Source organism: Centropristis striata, chromosome 21, assembly GCF_030273125.1.
Source record: "Centropristis striata isolate RG_2023a ecotype Rhode Island chromosome 21, C.striata_1.0, whole genome shotgun sequence".
Lineage (NCBI taxonomy): Eukaryota > Metazoa > Chordata > Actinopteri > Perciformes > Serranidae > Centropristis > Centropristis striata.
In genome coordinates, this window is record NC_081537.1 from 29,747,905 (window position 1) to 29,771,896 (window position 23,992).

The 23,992-nt window shown below is 37.9% G+C and overlaps 1 protein-coding gene across 1 annotated transcript in view; it reads right to left on the reverse strand.

Annotated features, from left to right (window-relative positions):
* Window positions 1-5,669: 5,669 nt before the first annotated feature.
* Window positions 5,670-23,992, reverse strand: part of fdxr (ferredoxin reductase) — a 28,211-nt gene continuing 9,888 nt past the window's right edge. The window contains exons 5-12 of the mRNA XM_059325048.1: window positions 21,645-21,758; window positions 21,451-21,552; window positions 21,202-21,309; window positions 18,760-18,844; window positions 13,325-13,524; window positions 12,049-12,220; window positions 10,386-10,559; window positions 5,670-7,324 (exon numbers count right to left, since the gene is read on the reverse strand). Of these exons, the coding sequence (XP_059181031.1) occupies window positions 7,194-7,324; window positions 10,386-10,559; window positions 12,049-12,220; window positions 13,325-13,524; window positions 18,760-18,844; window positions 21,202-21,309; window positions 21,451-21,552; window positions 21,645-21,758 (1,086 nt within the window). The 3' untranslated portion in view covers window positions 5,670-7,193. The remainder of the gene's footprint in view (window positions 7,325-10,385; window positions 10,560-12,048; window positions 12,221-13,324; window positions 13,525-18,759; window positions 18,845-21,201; window positions 21,310-21,450; window positions 21,553-21,644; window positions 21,759-23,992) is intronic.

The following is a 23,992-nucleotide window of genomic DNA, read 5'->3' on the forward strand; positions in this document are numbered from 1 at the left end:
GATACTGACCAATTTTCTGACCCCCCCAGACCCCCCCATTAAAACAAAACTGCACATTTCAGAGTGGCCTTTTATTGTGGCCAGTCTAAGGCACACCTGTGCAATATTCATGCTGTCTAATCAGCATCTTGATATGCCACACCTGTGAGGTGGGATGGATTGTCTCGCCTGCCCATACCATAACCCCACCGCCACCATGGGCCACTCGATTCACAACATTGACATCACAAAACCTCTCACCCACACGACGCCACACACGCTGTCTGCCATCTGCCCTGAATAGTGAAAACCGGGATTCATCTGTGAAGAGAACATCTCTCCAACGTGCCAGACGCCATCGAATGTGAGCATTTGCCCACTCAAGTCGGTTACGACGACGAACTGGAGTCAGGTCGAGACCCCGATGAGGACGACGAGCATGCAGATGAGCTTCCCTGAGACGGTTTCTGACAGTTTGTGCAGAAATTCTTCGGTTATGCAAACCGATTGTTGCAGCAGCTGTCTGAGTGGCTGGTCTCAGACGATCTTGGAGGTGAACATGCTGGATGTGGAGGTCCTGGGCTGGTGTGGTTACACGTGGTCTGCGGTTGTGAGGCCAGTTGGACGTACTGCCAAATTCTCTGAAACGCCTTTGGAGACAGCTTATAGTTGAGAAATGAACATTCAATTCACGGGCAACAGCTCTGGTGGACATTCCTGCTGTCAGCATGCCAATTGCACGCTCCCTCAAAACTTGCGACATCTGTGGCATTGTGCTGTGTGATAAAACTGAACATTTTAGAGTGGCCTTTTATTGTGGCCAGTCTAAGGCACACCTGTGCAATAATCATGCTGTCTAATCAGCATCTTGATATGCCACACCTGTGAGGTGGGATGGATTGTCTCGGCAAAGGAGAAGTGCTCAATATCACAGATTTACACAGATTTGTGAACAATATTTGAGAGAAATGGTTATTTTGTGCATATGGAAAAAGTTTTAGATCTTTGAGTTCATCTCATAAAAAATGGGAGCAAAAACAAAAGTGTTGCGTTTATATTTTTGTTCAGTGTACAAAGAAAGGAAACACAGTCGCAGTGATAAAGTAAAGAGAAAACGCGTGGCAAAGTATTATTGACCGCCTGAATGTCTTATATTTAGGGTGTATGTGTCTTCATCTCCCTCCCTGGCCACAGAAGACTGTGACATCAAAGAGGAGTTCTATAGGATTGCTGGTGAGAATCTACAAATGACAGGACAACTGTTACCAGTCATAGTAGGATACTCATTACTTTGTGTTACAGGATTCCCCAATGTCACTGGTGCACTGGACCGCACACACCTTTTTAATATTGTCAATTGATGAACACTGTACATTGCTTGTGATGTGCATTGATTGGTTTAATCCTCCTCATCTTATGATTTCAGATGGTCTGCAATGCTGACTGTCTGATCAACAATGTTGTGGCAGAATGGCCTCAGTCCATGACTCCAGAGTCTTTGGGACCTCTGAAACCTGTCAGCGCCTATCACAAGGTGAGCCACACAGCCATTAATAACCACTTTTTACATCATGGCTTTGTCAAGAGTGTCACTCTGTTTATGAGGTTGTAATGATGAGATTTTGTGTTGACAGGTGAATTCTCTGGTGTGTTGCTGGGAGACAGGGGGTCTGCCTGCCAGCCTTGTCTCCTGACACCATTCACAGACCCCCAGGACGCACAGCAGGCCTACAACCATGCCCATGCCAGGACCAGGACCAGAGTCGAAATGACCTTTGGCCTCCTGAAGGCACGCTCAGTGTCTTCACGGTCCTCCACAATGTGGCCTGCCTGAGGAAGGAGAGGGCCCCCAGAGGGCCCCCAGCCATGGACTGGGACAATCCTGCAATCTTCCCTGATGATGACAGTGGTTGGATGGTGTGGGACCAATATGTGTTAAATTATTTTAGTTAATATGCATGCTTTAAATTTAAGTTAAATATGTCCTGCAGTGGCAGAGGAATGTGTGTGTTTTTTTTATTTTTTATTTAAATTGATTTGGCCTCTTATGATGATTGTGCTGTGTGTATATAAGCTTGCAGGGAGGCTACTGCATCATTCGTCTGTTCATTCCATGTGTATGGATTTGTCCTGCATTTATTTCAGTGTGCAGACATGCGTGGTATTATATATTATAGTATTATATACAGATCTTTGAATGTGTATTTATCCTTGTGTTGTATAATATACTTTGATTCTGTGCTTTCTATCTTGTAGAGTCACTGTGTCTTCAGTCTTGAAAGGAGCTGATGGTTTACCTGTTTTGATTTATTTTATACGACTGAGTTTTAGGGCCACACTGAGGAAGACAACAAAAGTCATAAATTTATGAGACTGATTCTTTCGGCGGAAAATATGTATTGCCTTGCATCTTTTTAAAGTCCTGATTCTTCTGACAATGTGATGCTGGCTGATGTGCCAAAAGATTAAGTATCTCCTTGTTGGTGAAACCTATACTGAAGTACAATTCCACAAAAAGCTCCACAGCCCTCATTTTAACAACTCTCCTCCTCTAAAACAAGTTAAATTAGTAATCTGTCATTTTATATATAGCCTTATAGTCTATGGAAACTGTAAATTATCTAATTGCAACATCTGATTGCAACATCATCTAAAATAATAAATTATCCAAAATGATTAAAATTAATGATCACAAATGTTTAAATAATGACAGTAAACGGACCTGCACTTATATAGCGCTTTTCTAGTCGCTTTGCGACACTAAAGCTTTGCTTTACACTACAGACTGCGTTCATTCACCTGTTCACACACACATTCATACTGGTGGCAGAGGTTACCCTAAACCACATGTGTCAAACTGATCCAGGAAAGGGCCTAGTGGGTGCAAGTTTTCATTCCAACCAAGCAGGAGCACACATGACTCCACCCATCTAATCACCTGGGCTGTCTTCACTCGTTTGATTTGTCTGGATGGAACAAAAACCTGCAGCCACTTGGCCCTTTCCTGGATCAGTTTGACACGTGGTCTAAAGCACATGTGTCAAACTGATCCAGGAAAAGGCCAAGTGGCTGCAGATTTTTGTTCCAACCTAGCAAGAGCACACCTGATACGACAAATCAAATGAGTGAAGACAGCCCAGGTGATTAGATGGGTGGAGTCATGTGTGCTCCTGCTTGGTTGGAATGAAAACTTGCACCCACTAGGCCCTTTCCTGGATCAGTTTGACACCCCTGCCCTAAACGGTGCCACCTGCCACCATTGGGAATTCATTCACACACTGATGAACGCAGCATCATCTGCAGCAATCTGGGGTTCAGTATTCTATTCTGGGGTTCTATTGGTTCATTATCTTGCTCAAGGATACTTCGACATGTAGGCTATTGGTTTCCGTTTGTGGTGACTGCTAGCGTTAGCTTATGTTAGAGACGGGGCTCTTAAGGCCTTTCGCACTCTGCCCCGGTTCTTTTGTTCTCGACTTGGTTTTTACAAAAGACTCAAAACAACTGAAGACAGTTATTGAAAGAATAATAGCCAAATGCAAAGTCCCAAAAAGTTCCTCAATTCACAGTTATCTTCTGGGTGTGGGCCCCACCCTGACTGTAGGTTGGACTTTTTCGCAATTGGTCAATTTAGAATGGTGTCACAGTAGCCAACCCATACCGGCACCTTGTGGCTTATGCCTTTTCAAAACAATGGTATCATGTACAGTACAGGCCAAAAGTTTGGACACACACCTTCTCATTCAATGCGTTTTTCTTTATTTTCATGACATTTTACATTGTAGATTCTCACTGAAGGCCTCAAAACTATGAATGAACACATGGAATTATGTACTTAACAAAAAAAGTGTGAAATAACTGAAAACATGTCTGGAATTTTAGATTCCTCAAAGTAACCACCCTTTGCTTACTAGAATATAAGACATGTTTTCAGTTATTTCACACTTTTTTGTTAAGTACATAATTCCACATGTGTTCATTAATAGTTTTGATGAATCACAATGTCAATAGTCATGAAAATAAAGGAAACACGTATGCTTCTTACTTCCTTGTAAGGCCTGTGTGTATGTTTCAACTGAGATAGCTGCCCCTTGAACTGATTTTCAGGAGAGGTTCAATAAGGGGGCAGGATCTGGTCTCTTAACCCATAGCCAAATAAGGGAACTTAACTTTAAATGTTCATTGAGCACTCTTCTGCAAAGACACTGAAGTTTTCTGACAAATAATAGCTGTAACACTTCAGTTACAGCTAAGCTAAGCTATACTGAATATTCTTCTCCTTCACTTACAACAAAGTCCAACATTAACATATTAAGTTCCATGTTAATCAGAATGTATTCAGCATCCACAGTGATCAAGATGAGCAGCCGAGGGCGGAGACATATACAGATGTTAGCAGTGATGAGCCTGTGGAAAAGCAAACAGGTTCAGGCCCCGTTTACACGAGGACGCTCGCGGGTAAAAACGACAAAATATTTTATAGGAAGTGCCTTTCGTTTAGACGGTGACAGCGTTTTTGGGGCTTAAAAACGCAAAAATCTGAAACCACCTTCCAAAGTGGAAAAGTTAAACAAGCTCCGCCGTAGCGTGTCCGTCTACACTGCCAAGACGCAAAACTCTGATCTGATCTGCTCACGTCTTCAAGCTGCTCTGGCAGCTCTAATAAATTTACAGGAGTCTTTCCACCAAATGTACAGGATATGTACGGATATTATTAGTGAACAGAGAAGGATCTGGAATTATCTCTATCACATTTAGGATGCACCAATTGGTCGGAGGCGAGCCAGACGGCTGTGAACGAGACCTGGGAGATCTAGTGATGGTGGAGAACTTTGTGGAAGGAGAAGCTGATGAAAATGTGTGGCATGAAAACTTCTGCATGCCCAAAGATGCTCTTATCACTTTAAGTGATGCCGCCTGGCATGCATACCCAATCACATTCACACACTTTAGCGTCACCGTATGCACGCAGATTTCCTCCCGAATGCTCGTCTAAACGAGGAATAAAAAGTGAAGACGCGACGCCACTTTAGCGTCTTCTGTTCAGACCGTCCTCATGTAAATGTAGCCTCAGAGCTGGTTCACAAGATGAACTAACTGCAAACCTGCACCAGCTCCCAATGGGCCTGGCACCAGCCCCTGGTTGAAAACCAGCTTATGAGGCTTTTAGAGCCACAAGGTGATATTTTGTTGTAATACTCCACTTTGCCATGTGTGCAAAGGGCCACACTGTATCCAGTTCTAGAATACATCCATGCTGTGATTTTGAGTAAGACTCTCTCGTTGCAATTTAGTAGTTGGGCAGCAGTATCAAGGTATCGAGGTCCTGCTATACACTTGCCCGACTCAATCATGAGTCAGTTGAAGCTGCCAATCATGTCACACTTTTATAGCTTCAAATAACGAATAAAAAATAAACTTTAGATGTATAAAAAAGTAATCTGTGATATCTAAACACAGATTACTTTAAACAGGGGTGCAGCCAGGGATTTTGGGCCCCACCCACCCAGGCGCAGTAATGTGCTGCCCACTGCTCCTTGCATGGTGTGTTCACTTGTGTGTAAAAAAGGATGGGTTAAATGCAGAGGTTGAATTTCCCCATTGTGAGATTAATAAAGTAATCTTCTTCTTCTTCTCACTACTGCAAACTATGCTAACCCTGAAAATATTACACTGTTCAGACAAGGATGCAACATTCTGCATTTAATTTATTATACAAGTTGATGCAAAACTGATATAAAATGTGCTGAAGGCAATCTTTTACAGTTTGAAGGTAATTTTAATGGTAACATTTTAATTAGTAAATTCTGTTCAATGTATATCTTAAACTAAATATAAGTTAACATAGATTTTTTTTTTCTATTAAAATAAATTCACACTCCTACCTGTAAAATAATGCAACATAAGAACAAAATAAGATTTTCATACAAAGTAAAGATATATTACTTCGAATAACAACCACAACAGCATCCAATCTGAACTGTAGACAGTTTTTTGTCATCTTAGGATCATTGTGTGGAAAAATAATTATATTTCTTGAAATCTTATCATTGAAAAGAATTCGATAATTTTAATAAGAATGAAAAAATAAAATCTCAAGGGAAAATACAAAGGCTGTCTGAATGTTAGGTTTGGGGTTTTTTTTTAAAGAAAGAAGAAGAAACAGTTAACTTTACTAGCAAACTGTGAAGAAAAGTATTATTTTAAGGTGACAGGTTAAGAATATAATATTGACTTCTTTTTTTAACGATGTTCTAATATTTTGAGGGCCCCTGTCAGTCATGGGCACTTAAAATCATCCTAAAACGCAGAAAGACAGGAATAAAAGGATATAAGACACATTTTATTTTGTATAAAATATATTCAAGATGGTATATATCATTAGTGCAAAAACATGATTCAGCCACCACACAGTTTTACTGTTTAACATTTCGCAATAAGTTCATTATTTATAGCATCCGTGAGAGAGTTCTGCTTTTGGAGGAGAGGGCAACAGGAAACCACAGCTCAGTCTTTCAGATCTTCAGACTGATACTAATGAACAAGGTACAAACATTGAGACACTGAGACAAAGACTTTATGGGTAAACTACAGCACCGTCTACACTGCAAAAAATGTGTGTCTAAAAACAAGATAAAAACACTAAATCTGAGGGAAATGATCTTGCTGCATGGACAGATAATTTACCTTGACAAGATTTCTTAAATTAAGAGATCAAATCAAGAAATAAGCATGTTGTACCTTTAAAATAAGAAATTAACTCTTAAATCAAGATAAATGATCTAACACTTCTGAATCTAAAGTTTTTTATATCTTGGTAAGAAACAAATAATTGTCAGTGCACTCTGCTTGGGCCAGTTCATCGCTGCTTGCAGCTTTAATTTATCCTGTTTTAAGAGTTAATTTCTTATTTTAAGTGTTCAACATAATCTTAATTTAAGAAATCTTGTCAAGTGAAATCATCTGTCCATGCAGCAAGATAATTTCCCTCAGATTTAGTGTTTTTATCTGATTTTGGACACACCTTTTATGCAGTGCAGCTTTGCATGTGTACAGTGAGAAACATATTGGTTAAAGCCATGTTGAGTGATTCATAATGCCATCATGTCATTTCTTTTCTGTGCCCATTGTAGTCAGTCATTGATCCCCATCAGTATGGCAACAAATGCCTCTTTTTTGCTTCGGCAACTCAGTGTGAAGCTTCTTGTCTTCGGTTATTTTCGAGCCACCTGCAGCATTTCCTCCACAGTCAGTAGTTTTTCTCTGGGTTTCCCAGCAGCTTCGCCTCTCTGCGTCTCCACACTGTCAATCTTCTCCCAGTCAGAGAAAGTCACTGGTTTCACTCCTACAGGTGATAAAATACAAATCACATTAGGCATTCAAGAGCAGAGGTGCTGCTTGCCAACAGGCAAGGCAGGTAACTGCTTGGGGCACTCACATGCAAGTGGCTGCATGATTTATGAACACAAACAAAATGAATGGCAAGAAGGAAAGCCACGAAAAGAAAATGAGGAGGAGTTATCCCTCTGGCAGTGACAAAAAAGCAAGTTAGTGGCAAGTGGAGCAGAATAGGGATGGGAATAATTAATCGATGATCGATTAATGGTCGTTAAGAATTTGGTCGATCACGTGGAATTTTTTTTCCAGTTCAGTTCAGCTTTTTTATTTCGAACATGTGCGACTAACACAAAGTAAACTCAAAAACAAACAAATCCAATGAGAATAAGCAAAACCCAAAATAGCAATAGTCAAAACAAAAGCCATAATGTGAACGTAACATGTCTGAAAAGGAGTAAGATGAAGCATATGCTTATTTAAACCTACCCCTTCTCCACTACTCAATTAACAAATTTTTTTTCCTTAACATACATATTTACATAATACATATAATAAACATAAACATAAACAAATACATGAATAAATATAAGTATTTTGAATGTGTGATAAAGTATGTGGGAGTTATTAGCCAAAACGCACTTTCCTTCATTATGGCGCCACCTAGTGGTGGAAATTCAGGATGACAATAGATTATACAATTTTTTGCCAGATGTGACTCATATTTAAAGTTTCATGAGTTTTGGGGGTATGTTCAGGCAGTGAAATATGCGATCATTTGGGAAGAAGAAAAAAAATAAAAAAATAAAAAAATAATCATTCCAAATGCAGGTCGTTGCCTGCTCGGGCCCTAATTTATCATTTATGAAAACACTCGGTTGTTATAGCCCTTCTTCCTCCCTGTACCTTGTGAAAACCATGTTTTTGTACCACTTTTTAAACTGGATCATGCTTGGACATTGCTTGAGCTCCACACCCAGTCTGTTCCACATTTTTAATCGATCTGTGAAATTTTAATTGTAATTTTATCTCTGACTGCGTATCATTTCTCACTGAACTGAAACATCGATCGTTCAGTTCTGCGGCCGTACGTCAATAAGCCAATGAGCTGAGAATTAAGTTGATAAAGCTCCAGTTTGCAAACTGAAAGTTGCAATAACAATTATAAAACACACAGAAATACAAGAGTATTAATTTGAGCAAAACTAGCTCACTGTATCAAACCTTGTTAGCATGAGTTTAATTTTATCCAAAACTTATTTAAACACAAAACACATTTAAATATGAAGATTACTGTAAAAACTAACCTCATGCCTCTTCGCCCAGAGGTTTTACAGGCATTTTTTCCAGGCGTTTTAGGCCTTAATGGGTTAATGACAAGATGATTCATAAGCATGTATAAAGCCTCCTTCATCTTAATGACAGCATCATGTCAGTCTAATGCGTAGCTCTTCAAACAAAGTGTTACCTTAAATATAATACTAATTAACTAAATGCTGCTGTAGCTTTAACTGTGGGTGAGAGATCCTTGAATGACTTCAATGTAACTTTAACTATAGTGTCGTATTTTATAATAATTATAAGTTATTTAATTATTTAAGCTTTTATTTTTCTACATGTATATATTTTTGACTTGCAACTTTTTAAATGTTGTTTATATTCCTAGTTTGAATTTTTTTTTTTTTTTTAATTTTGGAATAAAAAAGTTCACATTTCTTTGTTGGTGTCAGATTACTTAAAATATAAGGTGATGAACACTGGTTTCGAGGGGCCCCTGTGGGTTTCTGCCCAGGGCCCCCACAGACTCTAGAATCTCCACTGTTTACAACAATAGGCAACTTGTGATCAAAGCAGAAACATGCATTAAAATTAAATGAAATAATGTGCAAAAAAGTGGACTGGTGAAGTATACAGGTGCAACTCAATAACTTAGAAGATCATAGAAAAGTTTATCTGTGTCAGTAATTCAATTCAAAAAGGTGAAATAACACATTCTATAGATCCATTACACACAGAATGAAACATTACATGTCTTTATTTATTTAATTTCTTCTAATTATAATGACTATGGCTTACATTTAATGAAGACTTAAAATTCATTATACAAAAAATATTACAAGAGAACAATTTTAAAGCAGGGGTCTCAAACTCAAATTACCTGGGGGCCATTGGAGGCAGTATCAAAATGACCAAAAAAAAGACACAAAATAAAAAAAAAGACACAAAATGACAGAAAAAACTAAATTACTTAAAAAGGTAACAAAATGACAAAAAAAGACGCAAAAAAGACACAAAATTACCAAAAAATGACTAAAAAAGACACACAATTATTAGAAAAAGACACAAAATTACAAAAAACCCGAATTACTTAAAAAGGTAACAAAATGACAAAAACAGACACAAAATTATTAGAAAAAGACACAAAATTACCAAAAAGACACAAAGTTATTAGAAAAAGACACAAAATTACCAAAAAGACACAAAATTACTAAAAAAAGACACAACATTACTAAAAAAAGACACAAAATTAAATAAATAAATAAAGCAGGGGTCTCAAACTCAAATTACCTGGGGGGCATTGGAGGCAGTATCAAAATGACCAAAAAAAGACACAAAATTATTAGAAAAAAACACAAAATTACCAAAAAGACACAAAATTACTAAAAAGACACAACATTACTAAAAAAGACACAAAGTTATTAGAAAAAGACACAAAATTACCAAAAAGACACAAAATTACTAAAAAAAGACACACAATTATTTTAAAAAGACACAAAATTACCAAAAAAAAGACACAAAATTACATTACATAACATTTCCACCTCTTCCGGCAGATAATAAACAGTCCGGTTGCAGCTTCCTTTCTTTTTGTTAACGTCGTCATAGAAACAAGTGAAACAAAGCTCCAGCTTTGGGGCTGTTTGACTTGAACTGCTGGAAATGGACTTTTCATCATATTCTAATTTATTCAGATGCACCTGTATTTGACCTTAGAGGTGTAAACTGTTGATATAAATGTGATTGTAAATCTTAAATTTGAATAAGTGTGTGTTTGTGTTTCAGTAGAGTACCTCTTTTCTCCAGTAGAGAACTGATGCTGTGTGAACCAGGCTTGGCAGCCAATACGTCCAACGTTCCTGCGTCCATGTCCTCCACCAGGGATCGCGCTGTGTCAAAACTATTGTTCATAGTGGTGGCTATCACCCCAGTGGGGCCAGTTTTCAGCCAGCCACTACAATACAGACCTAGAAAGGAAGTTGATTTCATATTTTTATTCAGTTAAAGTAGGATTTAGCTTACTGAGTGGTCCTGTTCTTTAACCCAGTGGTTCTCAAATGGGGGTAGGCGTACCCCTGGGGGTACGTGAAGGCACTCCAGGGGGTACGTGAGATTTTAAAATATACATTTAAAAAGTAGCATCCATGCAAAAGTCCTCTAAAAATAATTATTTAATAAATATTTTAAGAAAATATAAGTATAAGCTCATAAAATGAATTTTATATTCAGTAGGCTATTCAATTTAATTCTCCTAAAAACCCAGAGTGTCCCCCCTACCAGGATGGTTGGACCCAACCTGTCATATGCCACCTGGCATCACCTGTCAATCACTAGAAAACTCAAAGATGGAGTTGTGGTTGAAGCGTAGCAGTTAGAGTTTTAAATGCTTATATGCTCACTGTTTTTACTACATTAGTTTGAATCACTACATTTTAGTAATGACAAATATTTGCAATAAATTTAGTCATGGATTATTAACATTTAAAATGTTTGAAATACCGTATTTCCTCAATTTAAAGCCGGGCCCCTATTAATGACCGGCCTCATTTAGTAACCGGGTGTAAAAACTATTTTTAGTAAATAAAAGCCGGCCTCTTTTATAAGCCGGGTCTCTTACCGGTGTTATATCAAAGTCTGTTCCCCCGTCGATATGTGTCCCCCTTACCTTAACCTGCACCAACCTGACCCCTGACCCCAACCAGTCCTCCTTTAAGTTGTTAACATGAGCCCAAGTTTAGCTGAACCCCAAACAGTTCTCTCTACAAGGCCTAACCTTAAACTGAAATCCTAACTCCAACCGTGGAGGTGATGCTACGGAGAACACCATTCAGGAAACATCATTTGACGGTAACAGATTTCAACACAACACCTGTATTTTGTAGTTTGGCCACATGAGTTAGTACTGTAGGTAAATATGGTTGTTTCTCCCGCTCTCCTAGTCATTCTCTGTAAAGTCGAGCCATTTACGCACGTTCTTCTAAGCTTTTTAGCAGTTTGGACATTTTAAATCCTGCTTAAAATGAACATTCAGCTGTTCATTGTTTGTTTACATCCCAGTACTTCCAATATGGCCGACATCCACTCGACAACACTCTAAAAAGTGTCAGAGCTGCTCTGATTTTCTTTTTTTTAATAAAAGCCTCCTTCAAATAATAGCCTGCCCCTATTATTAGCCGGGTCCCAAACTGATTTTTTATTAATAGAAGCCCCGGCTACTATTTGAGGAAATACGGTCGTTCTTTTTTCAAATGTTTGAATTTTGTATGTATATCAGTTCCAAAGTTTAATAAATCAGACACTGATGGCACAGCGCTCTGTTTTTAAGTCTTTTTTTTTTTTTTTAAACCAAAAATGCTTTGCCCTGGTTAGGGGGTAATTGGCTGAAAAAATATTTCACAGGGGGTACATCACATAAAAAAGGTTGAGAACCACTGCTTTAAGGTGCTTGATGAGTACCTGCAGCTTGTTGAATGCGGCCCATGTTGTTGGGGACGATGGCTTTGCGGGAGTCAAACGGCACTGAAGGATCGATCGGGAGGCTCTTGTAGCCGATACTGCTGATGACCAGGCCACAGGCCACATCCTCCACTTCCCCAGTGAGCACTGCCCGGGCCGCCTCGCCTGAGCCCTGCTCATACAGAGGTTACCAACTTTAACTGGGCAAAAGTCCGACGCAGCTTCTAATGACTACATGATGGAATATACAGTGCCTTGCAAAAGTATTCATCCCCCTTGGATGTTTCACTCTTTTGTTGCTTTTACACATGAAATCATGGTTGATATAATTTGGCCTTTTTAAAAAGAATTTGCAAAAAAAACCTTGTTAATATCAAAGTGAAAACAGATTTTTACAAAACAGGAACAAAACTCTTCCTGGAGGGTAAGCCAAGAGATGCCTTGTCCGGTCACTCAGATTGTGAGGACGGCCAGCTCTAGGCAGATTTAACCCATTGAAGCCTGGAAAGCTGATACGTCGTTTTATAGTATTTGTATAAGCTCTCAAATACTTTTTGAATTTCATTTCTATCTGCTACAGAGGCTGAAAAATCTATTATTTAGTAGAAGAGTTGACACTTTTTTTCCAGAATTTTTCCAGAATTTCCAGAAAATTAGAGGCTTATTTTAAAATCGCCCAGCGGTTTTTCAGGCCTCAATGGGTTAAACAAGGTCCATACTGCTTCCATTTCTTAATGATGGTTTAACTGAACTCTGTGGGATGTTCAGTGAGTTTACATTTTTTTGTATCCATCTCTTGACTTATACTTTTCAATTATCTTTTCTCTGATCTCTCTGAGGAGTGTTTTTTTGTCTTTATGGTACTATTGTAGCAGGAATAGTGATGAACCAGAGACTGGGCCTCCCAGACACATGTTTTTATACTACGATCACTTGACACACATCATCTGTACTCAGGTGATCTCCATTTCACTAACTGTGACTCTGCTGCATCAACCAGCTGGAACTCTGTTGAATCAGGTCAGTTATTTTAAAGGGTATGAATACTTATGCAATCATTTATTTTACTTTATATATTTTTTATTCATTTATACTATTTTGTAAAAATCTGTTTTCACTTTGATATTAAAGAGGGTTTTTTTTGCAAATTCTTTTTAAAAAGGCCAAATTATATTGACCATGATTTCATGTGTAAAAGCAATAAAAGGGTGAAACATCAAAGGTTGATGAATACTTTTGCAAGCCACTGTATATATATATATATATCTTTTTTTACCTCCAGCCTGTTGACCGCCAATCGGATGCCAGCTGTCCTGCTGTGGTCGGGGTCGGCCAGTATTTCCACAGGGCTCCGGAAGAATCTAAAGCCCCAGATACGTGAGGACTTGTTTCTCCTCTCTTGCTCCTTCTCTCCGGGGATCTCTAGGGCTGTCTTCAACATCAGCTCCGTCAGACGCTTCCTGGGCCTCGGCAAATCTGACACAACACAGATCCTTATGCTTAAAATGAACATCTGTTTAGTTTCTTTCTTACATTTTAAATCAGGGGTCTCAAACTCAAATTACCTGGGGGCCGCTGGAGGCAGTATCAAAATGACCAAAAAAAGACACCAAATGACAGAAAAAAACGAAATTACTTAAAAAGGTAACAAAATGACAAAAAAAAAGACACAAAATGACTAAAAAAGACACAAAATTATTAGAAAAAGACACAACATTACTTAAAAAAAGACACGAAATTATTTTAAAAAAGACACAAAATTGTTTTAAAAAGACACATACTAAAAAAAGACACAAAATTATTTTTAAAAAGACACAAAATTGTTTTAAAAAGACATTACTAAAAAAAGACACAAAATAATTTTACAAAGACACAAAATTGTTTTAAAAAGACACAAATTTACTAAAAAAAAAGACACAACATTACTAAAAAAAAGACACAAAAGTATTTAAAAAAGACACAAATTATTTAAAAAAGACACAAAATTACCCAAAAAAGACACAAAATTACCAAAAAGACACAAAATTACCAACAAAAGACACAACATTACTAAAAAAAGACACAAAATTATTTTTAAAAAAGACACAAAATTACCAAAAAAAGACACAAAATTACAAAAAAAAGACACAAAATGACAGAAAAAAACTAAATTACTTAAAAAGTACACAAAATGACAAAAGAAGACACAAAATTATTAGAAAAATATACAAAATTACCAAAATAGACATAAAATTACAAAAAAGACACAAAATGACTAAAAAAAGACACAAAATTATTATTTTTTAAAAAGACACAAAATTACCAAAAAAAAAAGACACAAAATGACATTACATAACATTTCCACTTCTTCCGGTAATAACATCTCATAACATATCTTAATGAATCGGAATATGCAGAAGAAGAACTGTTGCAGATGGAGACTGACCAGGCTGAAACATAGAGAGGGAAACTTCAGTGGAAACTAGAGGCCAAGATGAGGCCCAAGAAAGAGGCCAAGCCAGCTGTTGGTGCCATCTGCTGTGTCTACTGTAAACTGTAAACGCCTACAGACCCAGAGAGCTGTTGCTGCCATGAGTGGGACTTGGTCCTGGTTAATTCGGACCCAAACAGCTGAAGCATGTAAGTGCTCTTATGCGTAGTTACATGGAAGTTCTACGGTTGAGAAAAAGTAGTGCCAAATGAAACGGCTGTGGATAGCAACAAAAATCAGTAGACATCAAAATATAGCTTACATATCAACAGGTATGACCATTTTTCAGGTGGGCCTTTAGGGCTGTTTCCACTACCGGGCAATACCCGGAATAAGGCGGGTCTCACTGGCCGAAACGCCCCTAATTTGAATACGAGCAGTCTGGAGCTGGCTTTTGTCAGGACTCTTTTAGTCCCTGTTGAAGAGCAGGGTCTTTTTTCTCCCCTGAAAACAGCCTGGTTACTGATTGGATAGATCGCTAAGCGGGATGTGATGTAGTACTCTACACCAGCTATTCTCAACCTCGGGGTCGTGAGATGATTTCTGGGGGTCGCCAAATCATTTTGGAAGTCAGCTCTGTCTCCACTGTGTTAAAGTGTTGATGTGTTTTAGTCTTTTTAGTAATTTTGTGTATTTTTTGGTCATTTTGTGTCTTTTTTTGGTCATTTTGTGTCTTTTTTTGGTCATTTTGACTTTTTTTGATCATTTTGTCGTCAATTTGTGTCTTTTTTGGTCATTTTGTGTCTTTTTTTGGTCATTTTGTGTCTTTTTTGGTCATTTTGTGTCTTTTTGGGGTAATTTTGTGTCTTTTTTGGTCAGTTTGACTTTTTTGGTCATTCTGTGTCTTTTTGGGTCTTTTTGGGTCTTTTTTTGATCATTCTGTGGTCAATTTGTGTCTTTTTTGGTCATTTTTTCTCCTTTTTTGGTCATTTAGTGTCTTTTTTTGGGCATTTAGTGTCTTTTTTTGGTCATTTTTTGGTCATTTTGTGTCTTTTCGGGTCATTTTGTGTCTTTTTTTGATCATTTTGTCGTCAATTTGTGTCTTTTTTGGTCATTTTGTGTCCTTTTTTGGCCATTTTGTGTCTTTTTTGGTCATTTTGTGTCTTTTTGGGGTAATTTTGTGTCTTTTTTGGTCAGTTTGACTTTTTTGGTCATTCTGTGTCTTTTTGGGTCTTTTTGGGTCTTTTTTTGATCATTCTGTGGTCAATTTGTGTCTTTTTTGGTCATTTTTTCTCCTTTTTTGGTCATTTAGTGTCTTTTTTTGGTCATTTTTTGGTCATTTTGTGTCTTTTTTGGTCAATTTGTGTCTTTTTTTGATCATTTTGTGTCATTTTGTGGGCAATTTCATTCTTTTTTGGGTAATTTTGTGTCTTTGTCTTTTCTGATAAATCCCAAAGTAGCAAGTTCTTACTTTCCAAGGAGTCTCTGGCTTGAAGCTGACTGTTACACACTCAGGAGGTCAGAATGGACCTTAACGAGCATGCTGTAGCATAATCATGTTGTATGCTTAAAATAAAAAAAATAACTCTTAAAACAAGATAAATTAAAGCTGCCAGCAGTGATGAACTGGCCCCAGCAGAGTGCACTGACAATTATTTGTTTCTTACCAAGATAAAAAAAAAAACAAGTGTTTGATAATTTATCTTGTTTTAAGAGTTATTTCTTATGTTAAGCATTCAACATGCTTATTTCTAGATTTAATAATCTTAATTTTAGAAATCTTGTCAAGTGAAATTATCTGTCCATGCAGCAAGATCATTCCCCTCAGATTTAGTGTTTTTATCTTCTATCTAATCTAGACACACCTTCTTTGCAGTGCAGGACTAAGACTTATTAGCATAAATAGTCATTGGTTAAAATGAAAACTAGTACATGTGTATGTATGTGGGTGTGTATATGTGCGTATGTGCATAATGTACCGTAAATGCATGCATCATCACATGGCCTTTAGTAAACATGGAAAAAGTGTGTAGGCGTATGTGAAAATATGAGAAAATGTGCCTATGTGGGCATGGATACCACATGTGTTATCATAAACAAAAAGAAGAACACATACATTCACACTCAAGGAACCCACAGTGTTTATTCTTTTGTAAAGAAAACTGTTTAAACCCACTGGTCTTTATAAACTTCCTGTAAGCGCATGCTTTTTCATGTGCTGCTCTAACCACAAAGCAGTCACCAGTGCACAGCTGCTGATGTCATCACTGGCAAGTTGAGCAGCACTGGAAACAGACAGAGAGAAACTGCCAGTTTCTAATAACATCCTTCACTTACTGGTTATCATGAAACAGAGATTAGATCAAGGTTCTCATAACAGAGCAGGAAGAGCGTTATTTAGTGTCTTTTTTTTGGTAATTTTTTGGTCATTTTGTGTCTTTTTTTGGTCATTTTGTGTCTTTATTGGTCAATTTGTGTCTTTTTGTTGTCATATTTTGTCATTTTGTGGTCAATTTGAGTCCTTTTTTGCTTAATTTTATGTCATTTTTTGGTCTTTTTGTGTCATTTTGTGGTCAATTTCAAAACCCACAGTGTTTATTTTTTTGTAAAGAAAACTGTTTAAACCCACTGGTCTTTATAAACTTCCTGTAAGTGCATGCTTTTTGATCACCAGTCACCAGTGCACAGCTGCTGATGTCATCACTGGCAAGTTTAGCAGCACTGGAAACAGACAGAGAGAAACCGCCAGTTTCTAATAACATCCTTCACTTACTGCTTATCGTGAAACAGAGATTAGATCAAGGTTCTCATAACAGAGCAGGAAGAGCGTCATCATTAAAAGCCTGAACGTACAGAGCAGCATCAATCACTTCAAGGTCCATTTTTCTAGCAAGGACAGAAACCAACCAAAAGGTCCTAAAGGCTGACGAAAGCATACAGTTTTGCACAATTTTGCAGTTTTGTAGACCAGCAGAAAGCCTTAGGAACTACACAACATCTACCACCAACTGTATTCACTGGTTTACAGCAACCATTCACCACCATATATGGGCTGAAGGTCTCAATATGTTGTGGCTGTTTACCACACCATACGTTTCTTCCTTCACCTGACATTTTCAACAGTCTCTGAATTAGTCACAATCCTTTTGAGCAGAAATACTGTCTGACATGTTCTGTACTGCCGTTTAAGTAAAAGAAAACACTTATAAAGTACAACTTTTATTATATAAAGTGAGATTCAGCAGGTCTAGGTGCTTTATAAATGCTGTATCAAAAAGCTTGATCCAAATATAGGGTGAATTCGGGTAATGTGGGACACTTTTTGCAATTTTGACTTTGTTATATTTTCTAAATTGCCGACAAAGCAGTGTTCCCAACTTAGCCACTTTGTTGCTAAATTTAGCAACTTTTCAGACCCCCTTAGCGGCTATTTTTCAAGAAAGCGACTGGAGACAAATCCAGCAACTCCTTCTTACTCTTCTTAACGAGCATGCTGCAGCAAAAGCATGTTGTACGCTTAAATTAAGAAATTAAATCTTAAAATGAGATAAATTAAAGCTGCAAGCAGCGATGAACTGGCCCGAGCAGAGTGACCTGGCGATTATTTGTTTCTTACCAAGATAAAAAAACGTAGAAGTGTTTGATAATTTATCTTGTTTTAAGAGATAATTTCTTATTTTAAGCGTTCAACATGCTTATTTCTAGATTTAACAATCTTAATTTTAGTAGGTCTAGGTGCTTTATAAATACTGTATCAAAAGGCTTGATCCAAGATGTTTATATAGGGTGAATTCGGGTAATGTGGGACACTTTTTGCAATTTGGACTTTATTTTATTTTATTTATGTAATTTCAGTCACATGACACCCATGGTAGACCAATAGTAAAGATTTTGATGACTATATTTACTTTAAGCAGGAAATAAACCAGCCAAACCTTAAGTGTCCCACATTACCCGAATTCACCCTATCTCCATATATCTATGGTAAATATACAGCAGGGGCTTCTCCAAACTGCCCGAAATGCAAGATTACTTTAGGGACAAGATTTCACTGCCTCTGGGAATGTGATAAGATAATCATCTTGATTTAAGAAATCTTGTCAAGTGAAATTATCCGTCCATGAAGCAAGATCATTTCCCTCAGATTTAGTGTTTTTATCTTGTTTTTAGACACACCTGTTTTGCAGTGTGTATGGCTATTCTACTAGACTTTAAAATAGAGCAGACTGCTGAGAAAGGATAAGGAAGTGTCCTCCTGAAAAAAAGGGAGGAAAAAATTAGGACAAAATGTCACGTCTTACCTTTAAGAGCCTCTTTGACACCCTCAAAATCAGCCACCACCATCTCAGGTCTGGTGTCCGGCAGGTTCACCATTTCTCTGACTTCCTGTAGACAGTAAGAAGATAACAGGGAGGCTGGACTGGACTACAACATCATTTAATCTCTTCGTGAATGAGATGGGTGAGTTGAAAGGATAATTCTAGTTTACCACGAGTTGGATGTTATTTTCTTAGTGCTTGCTATCATTTTTATTGGTTATGATGACATTGCACTCACTAGAGTAATTGCTGAGATATGGAACCACATTGCTACAGATGTAAAACAAAAGTATGCAATTGAACAGGAATGTGATCCAAAATTGGGGGGAAATTAACAACATTGACAACCAAGCAAGGTTATTATAGTTAACGAAAACTAACGAAATAACGAAAACTAGAATTGAAAAAACATTTTCGTTAACTGAAATAAAATAAAAACGAGAGTTTTTAAAAAACGATAACTAACTGAAACTGTATTGTGTGGATACAAAACTAACTAAAACTAACTAAAATTATTGTGAAAATGTCCTTAGTTTTCGTCTTTGTCAACTTTTTTCAGACATAATCCAGTTTTTCTATTCCTACACTGCTGACTGTGTGTATTCCTGCTTCGTGGGCTTCCAGGAGAAGCGAGAGGGAAATTACCGTAATGACACCATGTTGGCTGTAAAGAGAAACTTCTCAGCTTTCAAAATACATTGGAATTTTCCCGATAGCTTAAACCGTTTAGATATTATGGTAAAAGTGTCGCCGGTGCAAAACTCTGTAAACTTTGGATGTTGCGCTTTACTGTGTGCAAGTGAAAGTCTTCAGTTCAACCATGAGATTACAAATCACTTTTTTGCGGCGGAACTGAAAATCCAGCAGCGGCTGCAGAATACATGTAGGGGAAACATAACATATATAAACATAAACATAAACATATGTATAATCCTTTTTGGATGATATGAAATGTATTTATTTAGCTCCAACTAAACAGCTGCTGGTTAGTGAACATGCAGGAACACATGGTAAATATGTTTATTAAAACTGAGATGTCTACACTACAAATTTATTATGACCTCTTTGAATCTCGCACCCCAAACATTGCCGATTACAAAAACTAAAACTAATAAAAACTCAACTAAAACTAGCAAACTCACTCTAAAAACAAATTAAAAATGAATTTGAAAACAAAAATTCACAACGAAATTAAAACTAATGAAAAATCCAAAACTATTATAACAGGTCACAAAGTTAGCATGTAGCTACATGTAGCAGTGTATGTAATGTAAATATTTCCGTAAGGTGCCCAGTGCAGATGACCATATCTAGAAACCCGGAGCTAACTGATGTCTGTTCGAGCTGAGAGAAGAGAAAACTGTTGGAAACGGAGCGTTCAGATGTTTGAAAATCTGAGGTTTTTGCTCACAGTGATTACTTTTATATGCGCTTACCACGCTATTTGGAACTTTTGGCCACGTTTGATAAAAACATCAAACATCGTGGCATTATATAGGACACAAAAAAAAAGGAAGAAGCTATGGGATTTGAACACTGACATAAATCGCGCATTCGTAATGAGACCTGCGCGCGCAAATCAAACATCCGCGAATGTATATTGTTTTTTAGAGCCTTTTCAAATCACTCGCGAGCTATTTTGTATCCTGCGATACAGAATCCAAGTTACAAAAACAGTTACAAAAATCAGTTAATGTAGGTAATAGATGATATTTTTCCTTCATGAATGCTCAAGCATGTATTGAAGGGTGTTTTTTTGTTTTTAATACATTACATTCATAAATTTCACCTTTACTAACTAAAGAGCCACTGTTGGCCAAAAAAAAAAGAGAAAATTGCGGAATGGAGCCGCAAACCTTATATTGAGCCTAAAATGAAAATTAAACAGCCTAATAAGTCTAAATTAGCCTATCAACATCATTAATAGTCATATTGAGCATTTAATATGATTTTGAAAACTAGTCTATCTCGGGGAACTCAAAACTAAACTCAAAGTTGGCAAAACTTAAAGGTTAAGGCGCCGGGCCGGAGACTTTCGTAAGCTATGAAGCACATTTGAGTTGACTTAAATGTCAAAACTTTTTAGTATGCTGTAAAAAGGCTATACATTTTTACAATTAAGTAATATTTTAATTTTAATATTTTAATTATTTTAATTTAAATGAACATTTTAATGTAAAAATATATATATTATTTTTTTTTGTCTCAGCCACTGGGAGCCCCTGCAGGCGGCCTAAAGAGCCACATGAGGCTCTGGAGCCACAGGTTGGCCACCCCTGATCTAGAATATGAACAAAACAGTTTGATCTGCTCGCACGGGTCTAAATTACGAGTGCGCGATTTATGTCAGTGATCGAATCCCATAAAAGCACAATAGGTTCCCCATACAGGACAATCTAACACACTTTCTCTTCTGTCACACACCTTGATTGTACATGCGACTTGTGTGGGTCCTCTCCGGCCAACGATGAGCACCCTGCGGACCCGGCTCGCTGCCAGAGCTTCCAGGGCCGACTGGGTGATGTCAGTCTTCTGCAGAACAAAAAAACAAAGACATTTTCCATTTCAGTCTCAATTCAATACAACACTTTACCTCTGGAAACTGAATTTCTGAAGGGTTGTAGTTGATGTTGATACTCTTAACTATAATAACCAATGCTGTGTGTTTCTCACCTTTAAAATGTCAACAGGGGACAAGAGGACTCTTGCGACATCCAAGGCTACGTTGCCTTGTCCCAGAATGACTGCTGTTTCACAGCTCAGGTCTGGACTCAGCTGAATGGAAAAAACAACAGACAGAATTTCATTTTTTTCTACATGCCAACCTCTACCTCATTGATTGGAAACACTTGATTTACAAGTCGTACCTCTTGACAGCTTGGCAAGCCATTGTACCAGCCAACAAAGTCTTTGGCAGAATACACACCGGCCAGGTCTTCTCCTGGCACCCCCATACTCCTGTTTCCCTCTGCCCCGTAACTCTGACAGAAAACACACACAACACACAACAACAATGGATGCTTACGCTAATATAAACACTTATCCTGAGGACAACTCTTTTTTATTTTTTATTTTTATTTTTTTCTGGTGAATAACTACTGTAAAGGTGCATCCATGATTTGCATTTCCCCCCCTTTGTAGGAGCTATCTCTTCTCAACTAACTTGTTTTGTTTTTCACTTTCACTTAAATGCCTGTAGCTACTGTTAACGTGGGAACATTCACATTGTCATTATCACCATAAATCCATCACACGCCCCCACATGACCAAGCTTCCCATTAATCGTCTACGTGAGCCGACATGTAATCAATTCTGCAAGAGTAATGGTACGTGTTGAGAGACAGGGCATCATGATGGCTGCTGCTCTGTTGCATAAAGTTGAGGACTACTTTTTGCAAAAGAGGAGAGACTCGCTGCCTCTGGCAACTCCCAAAGACACTTAAACTAACCGTTCAGATGTAAAATGACAACTGATTTAGCAACAGCATGGCTTATTTTTAGTTGACCACTAAATCAGACTATACAAGGGTGTGTATGGGACTGACTGATTGAGCGAGCGAGCGATCATACTTTTTCAACTAGCAGGGAAAAGTAGCCACTGGGAAAGTCTCAGGCCACACCCTCTCAAAAGTCCACTCACTCTGCGTGTCTCCACTACAAGTTAGCCCCCAGAGGGATTTAGAGACTCTGGAGGTGACGTATGGTTTTCACCGTCGCTAACTGTGCACAACGTCTGGGGGCGTCCCGGTGGCTCACACTGGTAGAGCGCTTACCACATGGCTGTGTGCTTGCTGCAGCGGACCCGGGTTCGAATCCGGCCTGAGGTCCCTTTGCTGCATGTCTTCCCCTCTGTCTCCCCCTTTCTATCTGTCTCTATCAAATAAAGCATTAAAGAAAAAAAAAAAAAAAAAAAAAAAACTGTGCACAATGTCAGCAGCTGAAAGCAGCATGGCTAATTATGCACAGTGATTGTGAATTAACCAGCATTGCTAACTGTGCACAGAGTTGTTGTAAACAAACAGAGATAGTTAAGTGATCACCTCCTGCAGCAGCAGCACATACACACTGTACTGCTACAGAGCTAACTGTAGCTAACTGCCGCTAATGGCGGCTCTTCTTAACAAACAGACTCCTTCTTACTCTTCTTAACGATTCGTTAAGAAGAGTAAGAAGGAGTCGCTGGATTTGTCTCCAGTTGCTTCCTTGAAAAATAGTCGCTAAGGGGGTCTGAAAAGTCGCTAAATTTAGCAACAAAGTTGCTAAGTTGGGAACACTGCCTCCCCGGCTTTTACAAATGGCGTGTGTTGTTGTCTGTAGAGTACTACGTCACATCCCGTTTAGCGATCTATCCAATCAGTAACCAGGCTGTTTTCAGAGGAGAAAAAAGACCCTGCTCTTCAACAGGGACTAAAAAAGTCCCGACAAAAGCCATCTCCGGACTGCTCATATTCAAATTAGTGGCGTTTTGGCCAGTGAGACCCGCCTCATTTGGGGTATTGTCTGGCTATTACCCAGTAGTGGAAACAGCCCTAAGGACAGTGCTTTTACTTCACTCATTTTATTTCAAAGCTAGTTATTAGGGCACTGAGTGGAGCAGAAGCGTTATCGTTTCCTAGGTTTATTATATAATTAAGCGTATAATTACTTGTTTGTATTCCTGGGACAAAAGCATACCAACTACTAATATCCAAAATATTCACATAATTCACACTACCATTAAATATTTCTGTAACATGTTGCCCACAAAACTGGATTGACCAAATACTAGATACTAGGTTTTGACCCAGTCTTGTTAGCTACAAATGTAATCAGAAAGACATTTGGGTGAACTACTTAAATTCTACTCCAAATAATCCGCCATGTTGGTTGGGTTTTTATTTAATTACTTTTGCATTCAGCCTTTTTTTGACATGACATCTGGAGACAGAACCAGAAGGCTTGATACTAAAATGGATGGAGCATCCATTCCAGCTTCAACCTTTAATTTGTTTTTGTTCTTGGTCAGTAGTCATGAAAGACAAAATAACAACTATCACTCAATGCTTGAAATACAACTGTGAAAAGTTCCATTGTGTATTGGTTTCCTGTTTTAGATCACCTATCGACAACAACTAGTGGTGCACCCATAAAGCTCCGTATGCTGGGAAGCAGTGCATATCCTTGAGGGATCACAATTTGAGAAATAAAGATTATTTTTAAATAAAAAAACAAGAGT